This window comes from Cyrtonyx montezumae, unplaced genomic scaffold, assembly GCF_038088225.1.
Source record: "Cyrtonyx montezumae isolate F1298 unplaced genomic scaffold, pur_monq_1.0 scaffold_10, whole genome shotgun sequence".
Taxonomy (NCBI): Eukaryota; Metazoa; Chordata; class Aves; order Galliformes; family Odontophoridae; genus Cyrtonyx; species Cyrtonyx montezumae.
The window spans coordinates 7162659-7178646 of record NW_027071826.1 but is presented as its reverse complement, the minus strand read 5'-3'; the positions used below and the strand labels follow the sequence as shown (position 1 = coordinate 7178646).

Genomic DNA, 15988 nt, shown 5'->3' with positions numbered 1-15988 from the left:
CAGCAGAGTGAGAGCTGGAGCAAAAATACTTCTGCTTCTGCTAATTCTCAGAGGGTAATTACCAGTACTGCAGACAAACAAATGCATGCACTAACATACTACTACAGGAAGATTCACCAGAGCTCTGTCTGTCAAAACCCCATGCTACGGTCCAAATCCAACATTAAGAAGCACTGTAACCCCATGCAACTGCTATTAAGAACACAGAAAATGCAGATTCCCACTTAGGCACCTAAAGCCGCCCCAAATCTTCTCAACTCTGCTCAGCTGTTACTACTCAGAGTCTATTCCATGCCTTAAGACTCTGCAGGCTTTGTAACATTTATTTTTATTTTTTGTCTGTCAAGAATATAGGCCAGTGCCTGGCTAACATACACAAAAGAGAGCTGAAGATTTACAAACAAATGTGTTTCCCAGCAGTGAGAGCACTCTCCTGTGATGTGGGAAGCAATATTAATTGAAGCAAGATCTTGCAGCCTGACTACCACATCCCAGGGAAATGCCCTAGCCCTTGGGCATAGAGTTAATCTCTCATTAGCCATCCCTCTGGTCTCTTGAATAAATTATTTATGAAAAGCAAAAACACTTCAATGGGAAAAAGTGAAAAGAAATTTACCATGGAGTTCCTGGTAGAGAAGCGAATTCTGCAGGAGATGATATATGTTTTAAAAAGGAGCCATTTTAGACAACAGATCAGTTTGCACTATGGGGGCAACTACACACTAGTTAACAGCCAGATGCCATCTGATACATGCGTGAGGACATGGTTTATGGCTGAAAATCTCAACTAGAAAGTGAGGTCCATTCTAAAAAGCTGGTAGATTCTTATTTTGAAACAGTTTTAAACAAAGCCCTCTGCATTGGGTCTTACCAAATCTGCCTGCAGTTCACTGACTTCTATGACTGCACTTCTGTTTCTACTCTTGCAGACTCGAACAAATCCAAGCTTTCAGAATGCAGACAGACCTTAGACTTGAGCACAAACCTAACAAGTTGTGTTTAACACGAAAGGAACCACCAGACTAGATTCAAGGCACACACAACTTCGTTCCTGCATGTGTCCACAGATCCTTGTCTGAACACCCCGACACTGAGCAAAACATTCAGATGGATGAAACACTGCCCCAATCTTCTGGCCTGCAGTTCTGCCTGCTGCTCAGGGGAGCTTCACACGTACAGAAGTCTTCCAAGTCCTTGGTTCCACTTGATGAGGTTTGACATAATCATCTTCAGCATTAGTAACCTATAGAAGCTAACAGCACTGTCCCCTCAGCACTTCTTATTTGAACACCCCCACCCTCCACAACACACACACACACACACACACACACACACACACACCACCTGGTACCCTGCAGATTTCTGGCAGCATGCAAACTTGCTAGAGCAATGGTGGTTTACAGCTCAGTGGGATGCAGGTTTAATGGATATAAACAGACTTGCAGGATAAACTGTGATAGAAATCATCTGTATCTAAATTTATATTTAACTGCTGAAGACCTCATTGTTTTAGCCATAGTGATGGGATCAAAATTATCTCCACATTAGTAGTGCAATTTGTTGATGAAATATGTACGTATCCATGCAATAGCTTAATTGTTCTTGAATGTTTGGAAATAATCTTAACATGACACATTGTAAAAATGCTTTCAGCTTTCCCTTCATGAAGAAAAATAGTTATGAAAAAAGAACAAAAAAAAAAAAAGCCCAGCTTGGTAAAAACCTGCAATTCTACCTGCATGCATCCCTAGACAAACAAGTTATGTTGTAGTATAATGTCTATTTCAGAAATACAGCTGTTTGAGTAAGACTTTAAAATAACAATGTGTAAGGCCAAAAACTTTAAAATAACAATGTGTAAGACCAAAAACTTCATCAAAATTAGATAAACACAAACTTATGCATCAATAAATCTTCCTCAGACTACAAACGAATTTTAGGGGATGTGACTTTTTGCGAAACAATATCAGAAAGAGCACTTCAAGCCTTCCAATTACAGCAAGATCCCATGCATTTCACTAACTACCTATGAAACTGGCTTCAGTTTTCCCAGTGTAACAAATGCTATTACTTAAACTTTCCTCATTTAGATGATTCCATTTGTTCAAAAAGACTTTTCAGAATTCAGACGCTTAAGTGTTTACGTATTTACTGAGGTTTTCAGCAGGCCTAAACACCTTTAAAACAATTAGTCAAATGACTAAAAATATCTAGCATTTCCTTTGGTTGGGAAGTCAGTTTTTCAATTAAAAAGTGTGCTTTTAATAAACCCTGGGCCTGTCTCCCAGGTCAGGTGCAGGCAGTTGTACACCATTCAGCATATGCTCTTAGGAGGCTGGGCCCACGCTAGTTTCTGTACAAATGCCATATAAACCTCCATCTACCCTCATTTTAGGATAGTGTTGAGGACAAGAGAAACAATCTCTACCCTCAGTCAGCCCCCAAACACTCATCCCTAATCACCAGATTACCACCTCTCCTCAGTTAGCATAAACACTTGAACTAAATCAATAGATCTCGTTTAGCTAAAAAATTATTTCTCTTTAGACCAGACTAGGCCTGACCTGGACCAGATCCCTGACCCAGCTCACCATGCTGCTGCACAGACCCTTGTAAGAGAAGAGGAAGTCAAGCAGCCAGACACCAGAAAACGCAAGTGCACTACTTTTAGTGGCAAAGCCATCCCTTGTCAAATCACAGCAAGCGAACAAACACATTGCTGCTTCTCAACATGCTCAACCTGTCCGAGGCATTTGTATTCTATTAAATGCAATTTTGTCATACTGTTTCATGCATTTTAATTGGATCCTATTTTCTGAGTAAATACAGCACGACTCAGAAATGAAAATGAAACTAATGAGGGTCACTCACACCCTAACCAACCAAAAAATGAGAGTATGAAGGAACATCCTTCAAATTTCCTTCTCATACCTAAAAATAATTAATTCTGTGCAAAACTTAAGAGCTGTTTGCAAATCCCAGCCAATCAGAAGAGCAACCTGCTGCAGAGAACCTGCTTTAGTAGAGGTCCCTTCTGATGTCTGTGATTCTTTAGGAAAGCCAAATGTAAAATATAAAAAACGAGATTAAGACAAAAAAGGAAAATCAGCTCATCTGCTTGGATGCAAGCTCTCTGAGCCGCTGCGTGGCCTTCCTTGCAGTTTATCTCACTGCTACGCCTCATCTATGTGTATCCCATTCCCCATCAAGTGATGTGTTCAGCAGCAAAGAGCAAAGAACAGGACACGTCTGCAGAGCTCGTTTCGAGCGCTGTCCAGCTCCCAGCGACGCTCAGCTGATTCACGTCGATACAAAACATGACAGGCACTTCCTTCCCCGCTTCCACCGCCTCCCACGTGCGCGCACAGCAGCGCTGGCACTTCTACGGCCCAAACAACCCCTACCCAAACGAGGACGACCCCGATGCGGGGCGGGGCGATGCCACCAAAATGGCGGGAGGGGGCGCGGGACGGCGCAGCACGGCGGCCCTCCTCCCCCTTTCGTCAGCCGCCGGCCGCGACTGAGGGAAGGGGCGGAGGGACGTGGGGGAAGAGGCTGGGCGCGGGGCCGAGCCGGCGGTCTCTCGCTCGCTCACCTGCCGGTAGGTGAGGCGGAAAGGCCGTAGGTACAGAGAGGAGGTGCAGGGTTGGAGCGCCAGCTCCTCAATGGCGTCCATCCCGCTGAGTGCCGCCTTGAGAAGGAGGAGGAGGAGGAGGAAAAGGAAGAGGAGGAAGGGCAGAGGCGCGCGCAGCCGCTGCAGGCCGGGCGAGGCAGGGCCTCGGTGTGGCACAGCCCGGGGCCGCAGCTCGTGCAGCAGCCGTCTGCCTCCGTGCTCCGAGAGGAGCTGAAACGCCGGCCTTCATCCCGAAAATGGGCTGCTGCACCGGCACGGAGGGGCCTTATCATGCTTTCCGTGCATATTAATACCTATGCATGAGGCTGCTTTATCGAAGGCTTGCTGCCTGTCCGATATTTCTACGTGATAGCTATTAGTGCTGTGCTCCGGCACTGAACAGAAGCAAGAGGTGTAACGTCAGGGCTGAGTTCTGTCTGAATTTCATCCAGACTCTGGCTGCGTGTTAGGCTCTGCCAGATGAGGACCTGGATGGTAAAGCACAGTCCCATCTGCCTGTACGCCTTTGCTGGAGGGAGCCCTCGTTGCTCTGGGCAGCTCCGTGAAAGGAGGTTGTTCTGAGGTGCAACTCAGTGCTTTATATCCCAGATAACTGATAGGGCGAGGGATTATGACCTCAAGTTGCACCTGGGGTGGCTCATAGAGAAAAAACCACGAAGACCATCCAATCCAAACCCAACCCACCCCCACCATGCCCACTGACCAAGTTCCTCTGCCACACCTCTACAGTTCTTGAGCACCACTCCATTACCTCCCTTCCAACTTACAGCTGCTTTAGTTACTATATAAATCAAATTATTTTGTGAATACGTTAACAACACTGAGAATAACCTGCAATCCCTCCCATCACTTTCTTTTTTCTAATCTCTTCCCACTCAATCATTAATAAAGTTTATTATCTCTTAATGTGGTGGTGAGAGTCTTAACAATATGGCTAAGAAGAAGATATTTAGCAATTACAAAGCTTGTTAAGAGGTAAGCGAGGCAGCATACATCGCAGAATGCCTGTTGTCAGTTCTGATCATGCAAGTGACAAAATATTGTGTTCTGTGGAACAAAAAAAAAAAAAAAAAAGTGCCTTTTAAAAGGAATATTTGTAAAACTTTCAGGACAAGTAGGTAGCTGAATGTATTTTATTAGCTGACTATTTGGAAATATTAGCATGACTGTTTGCTTCAATGGATATATCCCTATATTTCTGTTTTTCTCACAGTGATCTTGAGGTCATTCAGAGCTCCTGGGAACTTAAGCTGTATTTTGCTGTTAAATTATTTTAAGTCTTCCAAGACCAATTTAAGTATAAACACGGTTTCTGTGCACAGCAAGTTTACAGTAACTCTGTTTGCTTATGTTAAAAGTTACCGGGTACCCAGGTTGGCTCAGCCAGTTAGATTGCTGTCTTCAATAAACATTCTGACACCACTTTGAGGTTCTGAGTATGTGTATGTTTTTGGGAACATGTCATAGCCTGTGATGAGTTGCATATTCCATCCTTAGGTGGGAAGCTTTTGGGGTTGTACGTGTCACAGACCTGGTCTTGCTAATGTACCTGCAGTTGTAATTGGAAGTAGACTTCTGTATCAGATGGTGTTCTTTGTGAGCAGGCAGCTGAACTAAGGGTGTAACAATAAGTTTGAAGAGCTAGGTCACTGCTACTACACAGGTGAAATCTGAGAGAATTAGTAGGAAAATATTCCCTGTGGTGAAACTAGTATTGAGTGTCTGGACAGGAATTTTGTTACAATTAATGTCTAGATACCCCTTGCAGCAAGTCCAAGAACAATCCTGGGAAGGAAATGCCCCTCTGCTCCCACCTGCTTCCATGGATGAAGGGGAATAACTTAGCATTGAATGGGCGAGGTGCACTTCAGCTTTCTTGTTTCCTTGCACTACCATTGTAGCTTGCCAGCAGTAATTGGCACAGTAACTGTGACTTGGATGTAACTGCACTGACTTCACAACGAGCACCAGCAAATGCAGAGATGCTACATGGCAGCTCGGCTCTGGGGTCAGGGTAGCTCTGTTCACAGGGTGCACACAAAGTTCCACCAGAGCAGACGTGCCCACTATGTCCTCACCACTTTTGCTGGAGTAACTTGATGCCATAGAACATTGGGAGGCATTTGCTCAGTGCTGCCCCATATGGATTAATTACTGCAGATCACTGTCAGCTTGCAGATCTCTGTACCATGTTGTGTGTTACTAGACATGTCCACATGTCTGTTCCTGTTTCAGAGCAGTTCCTATTTTAAGGTGGTTTCATTCCTTCAGAAACGTGAAAGTAGGCATTCATAATTCCAATGTGATCAATTGCTGTATTCATGTCTGATACTTAACAGAGATGGTTCTGATATTTCAGCTTAGGCAGACATTTAACTGCTTGCAAAATCCTTTGGATTCAGTTAGCAATTCTCCATAAATATCATTTACATTTGTATGATATTGACACTAGATTATCAGCTCCCACACTTCTTACATCCTGGATGACTCTTTGCTATCACAGTTTCTTTGCAGATCACTATCCATGTTTACCACTACACTCCTAAGTGAAATAGATGCAGATAATATGCTTCCAAAACCAATTGCCGTGTGCCATCACAACCTCCTTCCCAAGTGCTACTTTTAATTTGACTCCCAAAAAACAAGAAGGCGTCAGAATGACAGGTTGCCTTTCAAGGCAGCAAATGTATTCCTTTTTCTTCCTTAAAAAGGTTTTCTTTGTTATGCCTTTTTGGAGACTTTCAGAGTGAGTCAGGATCAGGCCCTGGGCAACCTGAACTAGCTTTGCATGTCCCTGTTCATTGCAGGGGAATTGGACTGGATGGCCTTTAAAGGTTCCTTCCAACTCTAAGGGTTCTAAATACCTTATGTAGTGTTGTCATGAGTGGTGTCCTGGACCTGCTTTGGAAGTTACTAAAATCTAGATAATTTTCCCTGCAGAGGCTCTAAAGGGTCAGAGAATGCTTTGTGTCCTTCCTGGAAAGAACAATCAGCAGGTTGTGTCAACAGGGAGAGAACTAAAAAGAACTAAAAGTTCGTGTCAGGAACTAAAGAGTCTTAAGTGAAGATTCACTGGGATTTCTTATAAAAACAAAAATTAGAGTTAAAGAGGAATTCGTTGACCAGACTTCTCTCTCCTTCAAAGTGATGCTTGCTCTGTGTAACACTGTAACTTTTATTACCAGCAAAATTTCTAAACAATTTTTTTGGTGTTGTTTTAAAAAAACTTCCTTGACCTTCCTTTTTATTTTTCCTTGCAGGAACGGGCCTTCCCTTCCCCTGAAACATGCATAGACACACGCTCCTTGGGTATGTACTCTGCGGAGGGTCGAGTTGCATCCCTATTAGATTGTTTTATTCTGTGTGCTTTGGGACACAACCGGGAATATTTCCTTCACAAGTTTGGTGCTGCAGCCCCACTGTTTCCCACCAATTTAGTAGCAAGGCTTTGATGTCAGGGGGACATATAACCCAAGCCCACAGTGATGAGCAGAAGGAAGCCAGCAGAGCTGCCAGAAGATGGGTAAAATATCCAAAATCCAGTATAATTTGTAATTTCAGGTTATAAATCCATATGGGTGGCTGCATGAAAGCATGGGCCATCCTTGCATTGCCACAGAGATGTTGTGAGTGCCTCTCTGGGGATAAGGTGCAGGTTCTTTCTGTAATGAAGTGGCTGTTCTGAAGTTTGCCTTTAAAGTTTACCCCCTGGGCTCCTGCAGTAAAGCAAGCCTGAAGCTGCCAATATCTAGCTTTTAATTATTACTCAGTTCTGGGGCATAACCACCCTGGTTACATTCATGAAAGTCAGGATCGTGCTTATGCAATTCTTCTGGCATTTTAAATGGAGCCCTAGAGAAATTTTTATTTTATTTTAGTAGTAACTTATCTGAGGGACTTATTTTTGGTGTTGCTGTTTTAAATGATTTGCATTTACATTACTAAATATAAAATTAGAAGTCCACATTACAGTATGTAACAGTATGTTCCAACGATTTTATTTACCATCGGTTGGTTCAGAGTTGCTTTAATCACATGAATAGCCTCAGTCAGAAGGACTCAGAGTAATTATTCATGTATGGGTTTGCAGTTTGGTTCATAAGGACTGACAGCATGAGCGAGACAGGAATACCACAGTATTGCTGGTGAGCACCACTCTGAGTTATGGGAATATTTTGGTTTCTTTCCCTTAGATCTTTTCATTAACTCCTGCTTGTTTTGAGAAAATCAAACTGAGTCTCCTTGAATGAGAAATGACCGTCTTTACTTTGCAAAGCCAAGAACTGTCTCGTGGGTATAGTGAACCTGTTTCAAGTAGAATAGTGTCATTTTTAAGGCTAGCTGGGATTTAGCCATCTACGCAGGGAAATAAAGAGCTCGTGCTATGCCCTGTGATGTACTGTAAAAATTATATAATTGAAATACGTTCAGTATAATTACAGAGACAGATATCATGACATGTTATATTGATCTCTAAAAGTGATGGAGAAAAAAAGCTCTTCCACATAAATATGTAACTAATATGTCAATAAGACAGTTCGTAAGGTATTCGTAACAAAATATGACAAGTTGCAATATGGTATAAAATAGAGAGAAGGAGGTGAGAACAGTGGAAGTAAATTCTGATTTCTAGCTTTTCAGCTGGGGGATGAACAAACACATTGCCTGTGGAAAAAATAAGAAACAATATGCATGCAAAATTCACATGCTTTTTAATTATTTTAATTACTATCCAACAAATGTTGCCTACAGCTAGCAGAGTGAAAATGATTACAGGGAAGACTTTGATTTTTCAATAAGCTCCTCTCTGACGAGGGAAAAAAGAAACTGATAACCCCTTGTTGTTTGTGTTACAGTACCATGCCCAACTACAATCTGGGTCCCATTATACTAGAAATACAGGTAGAAAAATACCTTATTTCCCTAAAGAACTACAATTGGTTTATACAAAGAAACAAACCAGGCTAGCACAGAATAATAAGGAACAGCTGAAGAAGGGCAGAGGAATAAGACAGAATCTACTTTTCTTTGGCCAATACGTATGCAATTGAGCTGGAAGGAGAAAAGTATTTTGATTTCTCAGGGAATCTTGATGTTCCAATTGCTTGAAATTGCCTGTGAAAAGGACTGGAGCCTGAGTGGCTGGATGCTTGAGCGTTGGCCATGGCTCCAGCCATGACCCAGGTATCTCAGAGCTCTCCAATCCCTGTGACACTGAGCCTGGTAGCCTGCCTTGGACTGCAGGCATCAAAAGCCCCAGGGGTCTTTATCTTCAGGCAGTTTGCCTAGCAAGATTTGCTGAAGCTGTGGGAGCTGGAAGCCCCACTCCTCGGGAGACTACCAGCTGGGCTGCTCAGAAGCCGGGGGCTGGCGCAGCTCCAAGGGAAGCTTGCTTCTTTTCCAGAGGAATTTAATTGAATACTTGTCTGTATGAAACGTTTCTGTCCAGTAAATTCCGATGTTCCAAAGGAGAAAAATATAGTCAGAGGGTTGTTTTCTACCAGATGTAGGGAGCAAGTACCTGGCTTTTGTTTTGACATATTTCAATATAAGTTTATATCTGATTTATGAGATAGAATGGGAAGCAGTCACAACTGGAAATTTTTCTGCCTCTTCTTCATTAAGCGTGCAATATTATTTTCATATTTACTTGTACTGCAGTAGTGCTTAGGAATCCACAAGTTTATTGTGGTCATCAGTATCAAAACAGAACAAAACAGCCTAAATGCTTCTAAAAGATTCTTGTGGTTAGAAGCAAACTGGGGAAGGGCTCTGAGGAAGGACAGGCTAAGCTCTGCACAACCTAATTCAAGAGAGCTAGCTTTCATCAGAGGGAGCATGAGTGCTTGAAGGACAGCACAGTGAGGAGAGCACCACCATAGTGGAGGAGGTGGGCAGCAGGTTTTAAGTGCAGGAGTTAAAGTCAGGAAACAAACAAGAGTCAAGCTGATTGAGTTCGGATGGTTCAGCAAGGAACCTGGAAGCAGCTGAGCTGAACTGTTGGGAGTCCACTGAGAAGTTGGAGATCAGTCCACTAGTCATATGAAGGGCTGTGTGAAAAATAAGGTTCTGAAAAATTAAATCCAAGCCATTTTAAATTGGACCCTCAAAACTGTTGGCATTGATGTTTCCTAACTTTTGAGTGCTTGACTTTGAAATCTTGGCAGTGTTTTTTTAATAAATGTTACACATTTGGACAATAGCAATTCATTGGTTCTAACTCAGCACAAAAACAACCCCAAAAAAGGCACAGAAATTGAAGATAAACTCCACATTTTTAATCTGTGAATCATTTTACTGCATTTATTAGTTTGTACTATGGCCTTAGAGGCCTCAGAAAAACTATCCAGTGCATTTCAATTGGAGATTTGGGCATTAGCATGCTCACAGCAAAAGCAAGCCCCCAGATATCCATCCCTAATCTCCACTGATTTCCTCATGCAGCCTGTTTTGACATTGCTTTTGCTGTGTTCCCTCTCTTAATGCCTATTCCTTGCCTGCAGACTTCATTAGAAAGCCTGCAGAATGGAAGAGGAATGTGTATTAAAAATCGGTAGGTGTCAAGACAATGAAATGTCACTGGCCATACGCTGAGTAAGTCAATGAGGGCACAGGGATCTAAAGCTATGCAGAAGTCATTGGTTCTAAATTTATAGAGAGCTGTTTGCTGTGGTTTTTTTTGCTGCTGAGTTTAGATCTTAGAATGTCGTAACTGAGTAAGCTGGGCGTAGAAAATGCCCTCCTTCATCAAGATCAGGAATTATGTGTTGTTTCATTAACAGTGCTCTGCAATAACTACTACAGTTTTCTACTTGGTATTTTAAAGACATATAGTCCATGTATGCTAATGAATCTGCATGTGAGATTGCTGTGACTTAGAGCCAGTCTTTGGCTGAAACAATAGAACAGACTCACAAACAGGTGGTTCTCATCACTGGATGCATAATGCTGTATGTATGCATTTAGCCTTTTGCCTAACGCCCTGATCCTGCAGAGTGTGTGGTTCTTTATGGACATAAAATGGAAGTGTTTGCTGGTGAAGGTGACAGTATGTGCTTTTCTGTGGCATCCCACTCAGTACCTGCATAAATATCTCTCATTTTTCAGGTAAACCAACAGCACATGAGCTAAGGACAGCATTGTTCCTTTGTGTACCTAAGAAAGGAAAAGACATTTACAGTAAATGTGGATGTTCTGCTCTTCATTCATGTGTGACCAAATTCTAATCTCCCTCAGTCTGCTGTAAATCCAAAATAACCAACTGAAGTCAGGGCAGTTCCTGGAGATTTGTGCTACTGTAAATGAGAACAGAACGGAGAACTTTTTTCCTCTCCCTCTCTCTCCGGTAACAGTGAGCAGAAAAGCTGCAATGTCAGCCTGACTTTATTTTATTCCTTTGCTCACGTCATAAAATGGACATCATTTAAACCGCCTTTAATTTTATTTATTTATTTATTTTTAATATTTAGAGTGTAACAGAAGGAGAGCCTTGATGGTTTCTTACTTTACAGGAATATAAACATTAAAAGTCATTTTTCTTTTACACATGAGTTAGGAAGCATAATTTACTTGAAAGGATCCCATTATATACTCAGTACTGTATTTGTTTATCTAATTGAATAGAAGAGCATTTACTGCAGTTTCAAAGTTAAGCCAATAAACATTTGTCTTTGTATTGCGGCAGCAATGTTTGACAACTGGATTGGGCAGCACCCATTTTAACTTCAGTTTATTTTATAGTATTGATGAAGCAAAACTCCCTTGCTTGCACAGTTTCCATGAGTTGGATATTTGACAAAAGATGCTGAAAGCCTTTCTTACAAGCTGCCTTTGTTGCCTCGTTCTTGTTTCCAACACCACCTCACAGCTTCGTATTTTGCTTCCCATATCTCTGGATACATCCTGTGTGCAAAAAGGCACAGAGAAATAAAGAGTGAGGTTTTAAATGCACTTATGTGCCTCGTTTTTCTTAAAATCAGATTGCTCAAAAAGTTTTATTTTCACTGCCAGTTGACAAAGCTGTTGGCTCTCATAGATGTGAAAGTATTTCAGAATACTTTTACTCATTGTATAAATGGCATCCTGAATTGTGCAGTCTGTATCGAATAGCTTCTGGAACATCTCCCCTAATCAGTTCCTTTTGGGAGCAGGATAACCACATCCCTTCTGAAGCAATGTCAGTGCCCTCCCCGCATGGGACTACAGATGGGATCTTTGTTACAGAGGCATGAGATCAATTCCTGATTCCAGGCCGTGTAGTAAGTGCATTCCTGACTGAATGTTACATCGTTTTTATTTTCCTGGGACAGCATTGCACTTTGTCTCCTAACTGAAAGAGCTATGTTCATTAGATACAGGAAGTCCTGCTAAACATCCATAACGTTACATCAACAGCTGCTGGTAGATCTTTGTATGCAGTGATCAGGGGAGAGTTTGCAAGAGATTTGGTACTTCTTTGCAGTGATTGTTTTCTTCAGTGGGCTTCAGAATCTGAACTTCTGTGGAAAAAAAAAAGTCAGTTAGTCCTTAAGGTTGTGAAGAGAACTTTTAAAGCATGCACCAGATGGGAATCAATGCAGTAGTGTCTGCAGGCGGACAGATACCCTGAGAAGTAATCTGAAGGCTGAAACTATTTGGATTAAAGGAAAAAGAGCTGCAAGGCAGTCATGCACTTGTCAATACAGTATGGAGAATGGGCAAATCTGCACATTGTATGTCACTGATGGTTTTAGTTTTGACTGTGGCTCAGAAGAAACCAAATTTTCTCTCCTGTTGATTTGTGCTCCCTCTGTTCTACATAGACAGTTCCCATGACTTCCTTTGGCAGTGCACATGGATAGCTGACTCAATAATGGAACTAACTGAAAAAAGAAAAAGATTTACATCTATCGAAAATAGATTTCTATTTCTCTGCTTGTTTTCTTCACTTCCCAAGCAAGGAACAACAGGATGTGAAAAGAAAACTGCATTAAAAGTTCTGGGCAGAAGAAAAGCATTTTCTCCCAACAACAGATCATGAGTATTAAGTGATGATGTGTTTGATTTCAACTGTTTCAATCCTAGTGACTTGTGTTGGAGTTGGTAAACAGAGTGGCTGCTTTAGGTGTAGTATTGTCTTCAAGGATCTGTGGCCTTGGGTGCCAGTCAGTGACTCCTTTGCCCTCCAGCTCTTGATCTCTGATCTCTCTCTGTGGATGGGATTTAGCAGGATTTCTTCAGAACCTCTTCAGAATAATCAGTTTCTCATTTCACCAGGAGTGATGCACGCCCAACTCCAACTTATTGGACAGCTCTCTGTTTTTTTAGTGCTGTTGATTTTGATAGAAGGAGATGAATCTTTACATTTTCCTGGATGTCATCTCTAAAATGGTTAAAAAAATATATATCCCAAGAGAAAAGGTGTTTACCATGCTTGGATGCAAAAACTACATACTAAATTATATCTTCCACCTTCGAATCTGGATGAATACTCAATGTCAGCCATGAGTAAGGGGATGTAGCTTCAGGAAGTGGTATATTACAAGGGCAGCAGAGGTGATGTGGGCTTAGAGTATGTGAAAGCATCTTCACTTCTATCCCTTCTAATGCGGGAAAATGCCCATGAGCCTAACAACTTGCTCAGAGTGAATGTGAAGAGCTGGTACCAGAATAAACAAAGCCCATGCAGAGGAACTGCCCTAAGGCACAGCAAGAGTAAACCATGCTGGGGTGCCTGGTAGCCCTAGGTTGCTGGTGCTTTTAATAATGCATGTGTGGGACCACACTTGGTACCATTTGTTTTAATATTAATAACCAGTAAGCCAGCAGAATAATCAAGGTGTATGCATGTTGTTTGCCTAATGTGCCCTTACAGGGAAGTGCTACATTGTTTTGCAGTAGCAAGAACCAGTGGTAGGATACCATAGTGTCCAAGCTTAAATAAAATGTATGTTTCCACCAGTGGTTATCATTCACTAATAGAGCAGAAGTTCCAGGGGAAGCCATCTCCTGTTGGCTGATAGGTGATGCTATATTTTTTGGAAGTTCATGGACATCTCAGCAAATTCCACAGAGTTCTGTCTGTGTGGGGCAGTGTAAGGCAAGGCAGGTAGGGATTTACATGGGGAGAAAACACATTGGTTCCAGTGCACCACTGCCTCCCATCTCCCCTCCTTCTTTCACTCTCAGCACAGGATCTCAGGATAGTGTGCAGCACTGATGTTTTTTCTACCTGCAGCTCAGTGACAACAGGGCTACTCTTTGTCCATTCAAAGAGGCATAACATAGGAGATGAAGGACTTAGGTTTCATGTTGCTTCCTCTTCACCATTCTTACCCTTTCTTTCCTTGGTTTTGGGGCATTCAGTGCTGCTGGAAGAAAAGGGTAGGAGATCTGGCTTCAAATGAGATGAATCCATGAAAAAGGCAGGACTTTCAGGCTGTTGTTTCTCCCTGGTTGCAGATTACAAGGTCATCCCTGCTGTTCCAGATGCTCCATGCAGACAAGATGCTTGCAGCCCTCAAGTGTTGTTTGTATCCACTGTCAGCCACCAATATTAAAAACACAACACTTGAGCCCTGAAGTCCTGGAGATTGGTCATGTTGTAATGAGAATTCAAAGTAAATAAATAAGCAGTTCAGTTTTTGTGATTTGTGAATCTTTAAGACTTGTATGTTTTCCTGTGCAAACTTGGAGGCTGGAAATGAATTATTTAGGTAAAAGATAAGTTTTCCCTGTGATTGTACATTTGTGTCATTATATATTTGGATGTTCTCTGTTGGAGCTGGGAATTTAAGGATACCTATCAGAAGGCTTGTGATGAGATCCTTAGAACTGACATGGGACTGCTGTGAGACTGACTATGAAGTCCTGGTTTTAGTTTTAATTGCACAAGTAATATTAGCAAGCACCTGCATGTGTTTAATAAAGCTAGATTTCCACCTCCCCTCTTGTAGTTTTAGTCATAGCAGCATATTTTGCAGCTCCCACTCCATACAAGTTGTATGTGTTAGTAATGGCAATGTTGTTGGTAGGAGTTGTTGAAGGGAGCGTTGAACCCTATGCTGTCAAGTTTGATCTCCTGTATCTCAGCAGCTAACTGAGCAGGAGAGTGTTAAATCTCCTCCAGCAAGGCTGTAAGGAGACACGATGCAGTATCCTTACCTCCTAAGTCACTTGCAAACCAAGGAAAAGAGCAGATCCTCCTAATTAGGTCATCTGTTAGCTTCATTCTGGAAGATTTTTATTGAAGTGAAAAGTGTTGTCTGTTTCTTCTCCCAGACAGAAAACAAACATTGGCATCTAGAGTGGTAGAAGATGAATATTTGGTGCTGGGCAACTTGATTAAAGTGTATTCCTTGCAATGCATGGTGCCTCCCTTATCCTGCCATTGTGTTCATACTTAAAAAAAAAAAAAAGGAGGGTCTGCCCTTTCCCATTGTATAGTTGCATTTTCCAAGTTCAGCCAAAATGGGTCTTATAAAAAGCTTAAAACAAAAACAAAAAAAGATGAGCTTTGTCTTTTAGTAAGCCACTGAAGAAACTCTGAAATGAAAGCGATCTAGTGCATTTCGTGTATAGGAAAGCTGTTGTCAGCGTTCTGGGTGATCTGCCAGAGGAAGACAATACTGGTAGAAATGGTCATGGGAGAAATGTTATCTGAGATTTACTTAAAGGTTTCCTACCTAAAACTGAAGGTGAATTTTACTTGAAAGTTTATAGAGGAAGAAGTGATTTGCAGCAGAAGAGAATGTGTTTCTATTGTTATATTTTTATCACTGCCATCACCAATTTCAGCATCTACATTTATCTACCAGGGTACATTAAACTAGCGATCCACTGATGTAATTAACAGACATTATTAGCCTCAATAGCCTAATTCAATCAGCTTTAATGGAAGCATCTGAGAGTCTCTGCATCATGTTTGCTATTACCAAGAGACAGTTGCTCATGGGCATTCACCTGTGTGCAAACTGGGCATAAAAAAAAAAAACAAAGAAAACCAGAGTCTCGGGCTAAGCTATGTCATCAGCTCTGTTTTGTGGCACTTTTATGTACTTTAAAGACTCAGTCATGGATTTTCCTAAGTGTCTATACACTGAGTTTTACTGTACTGGTTCCACCACCACCAGACTTGGTAAACAAAGATGTGCCCAGGGAAAAACAGACGTGGTTACAAAGGTGTGTGTTGCCAGCATAAATCTGGTTAGGTTAGTATGGGTTTCCAGCAGCCAAAATAAAACAGTTGTGCAGAGCCAAGAATTTTGAGATAGAGAGGGCTGGAGGAATTTGAAATATTTTACAGAAGTGGAAGGAACAGGACTTGGCAAAATTCTTGATCTCATTAGAGAAACAACACGGCTCAGTAGCCAAACA

The 15988-nt window shown here is 41.8% G+C and overlaps 1 protein-coding gene across 1 annotated transcript in view; it reads right to left on the bottom strand.

The window, feature by feature from the left end:
- NUDT14 (nudix hydrolase 14) overlaps positions 1-3686 on the bottom strand; it is a 49288-nt gene extending 45602 nt beyond the window's left edge. Inside the window, exon 1 of the mRNA XM_065749407.1 lies at positions 3596-3686. Within this exon, the coding sequence (XP_065605479.1) occupies positions 3596-3676 (81 nt within the window). The 5' untranslated portion in view covers positions 3677-3686. The remainder of the gene's footprint in view (positions 1-3595) is intronic.
- Positions 3687-15988: the final 12302 nt, after the last annotated feature.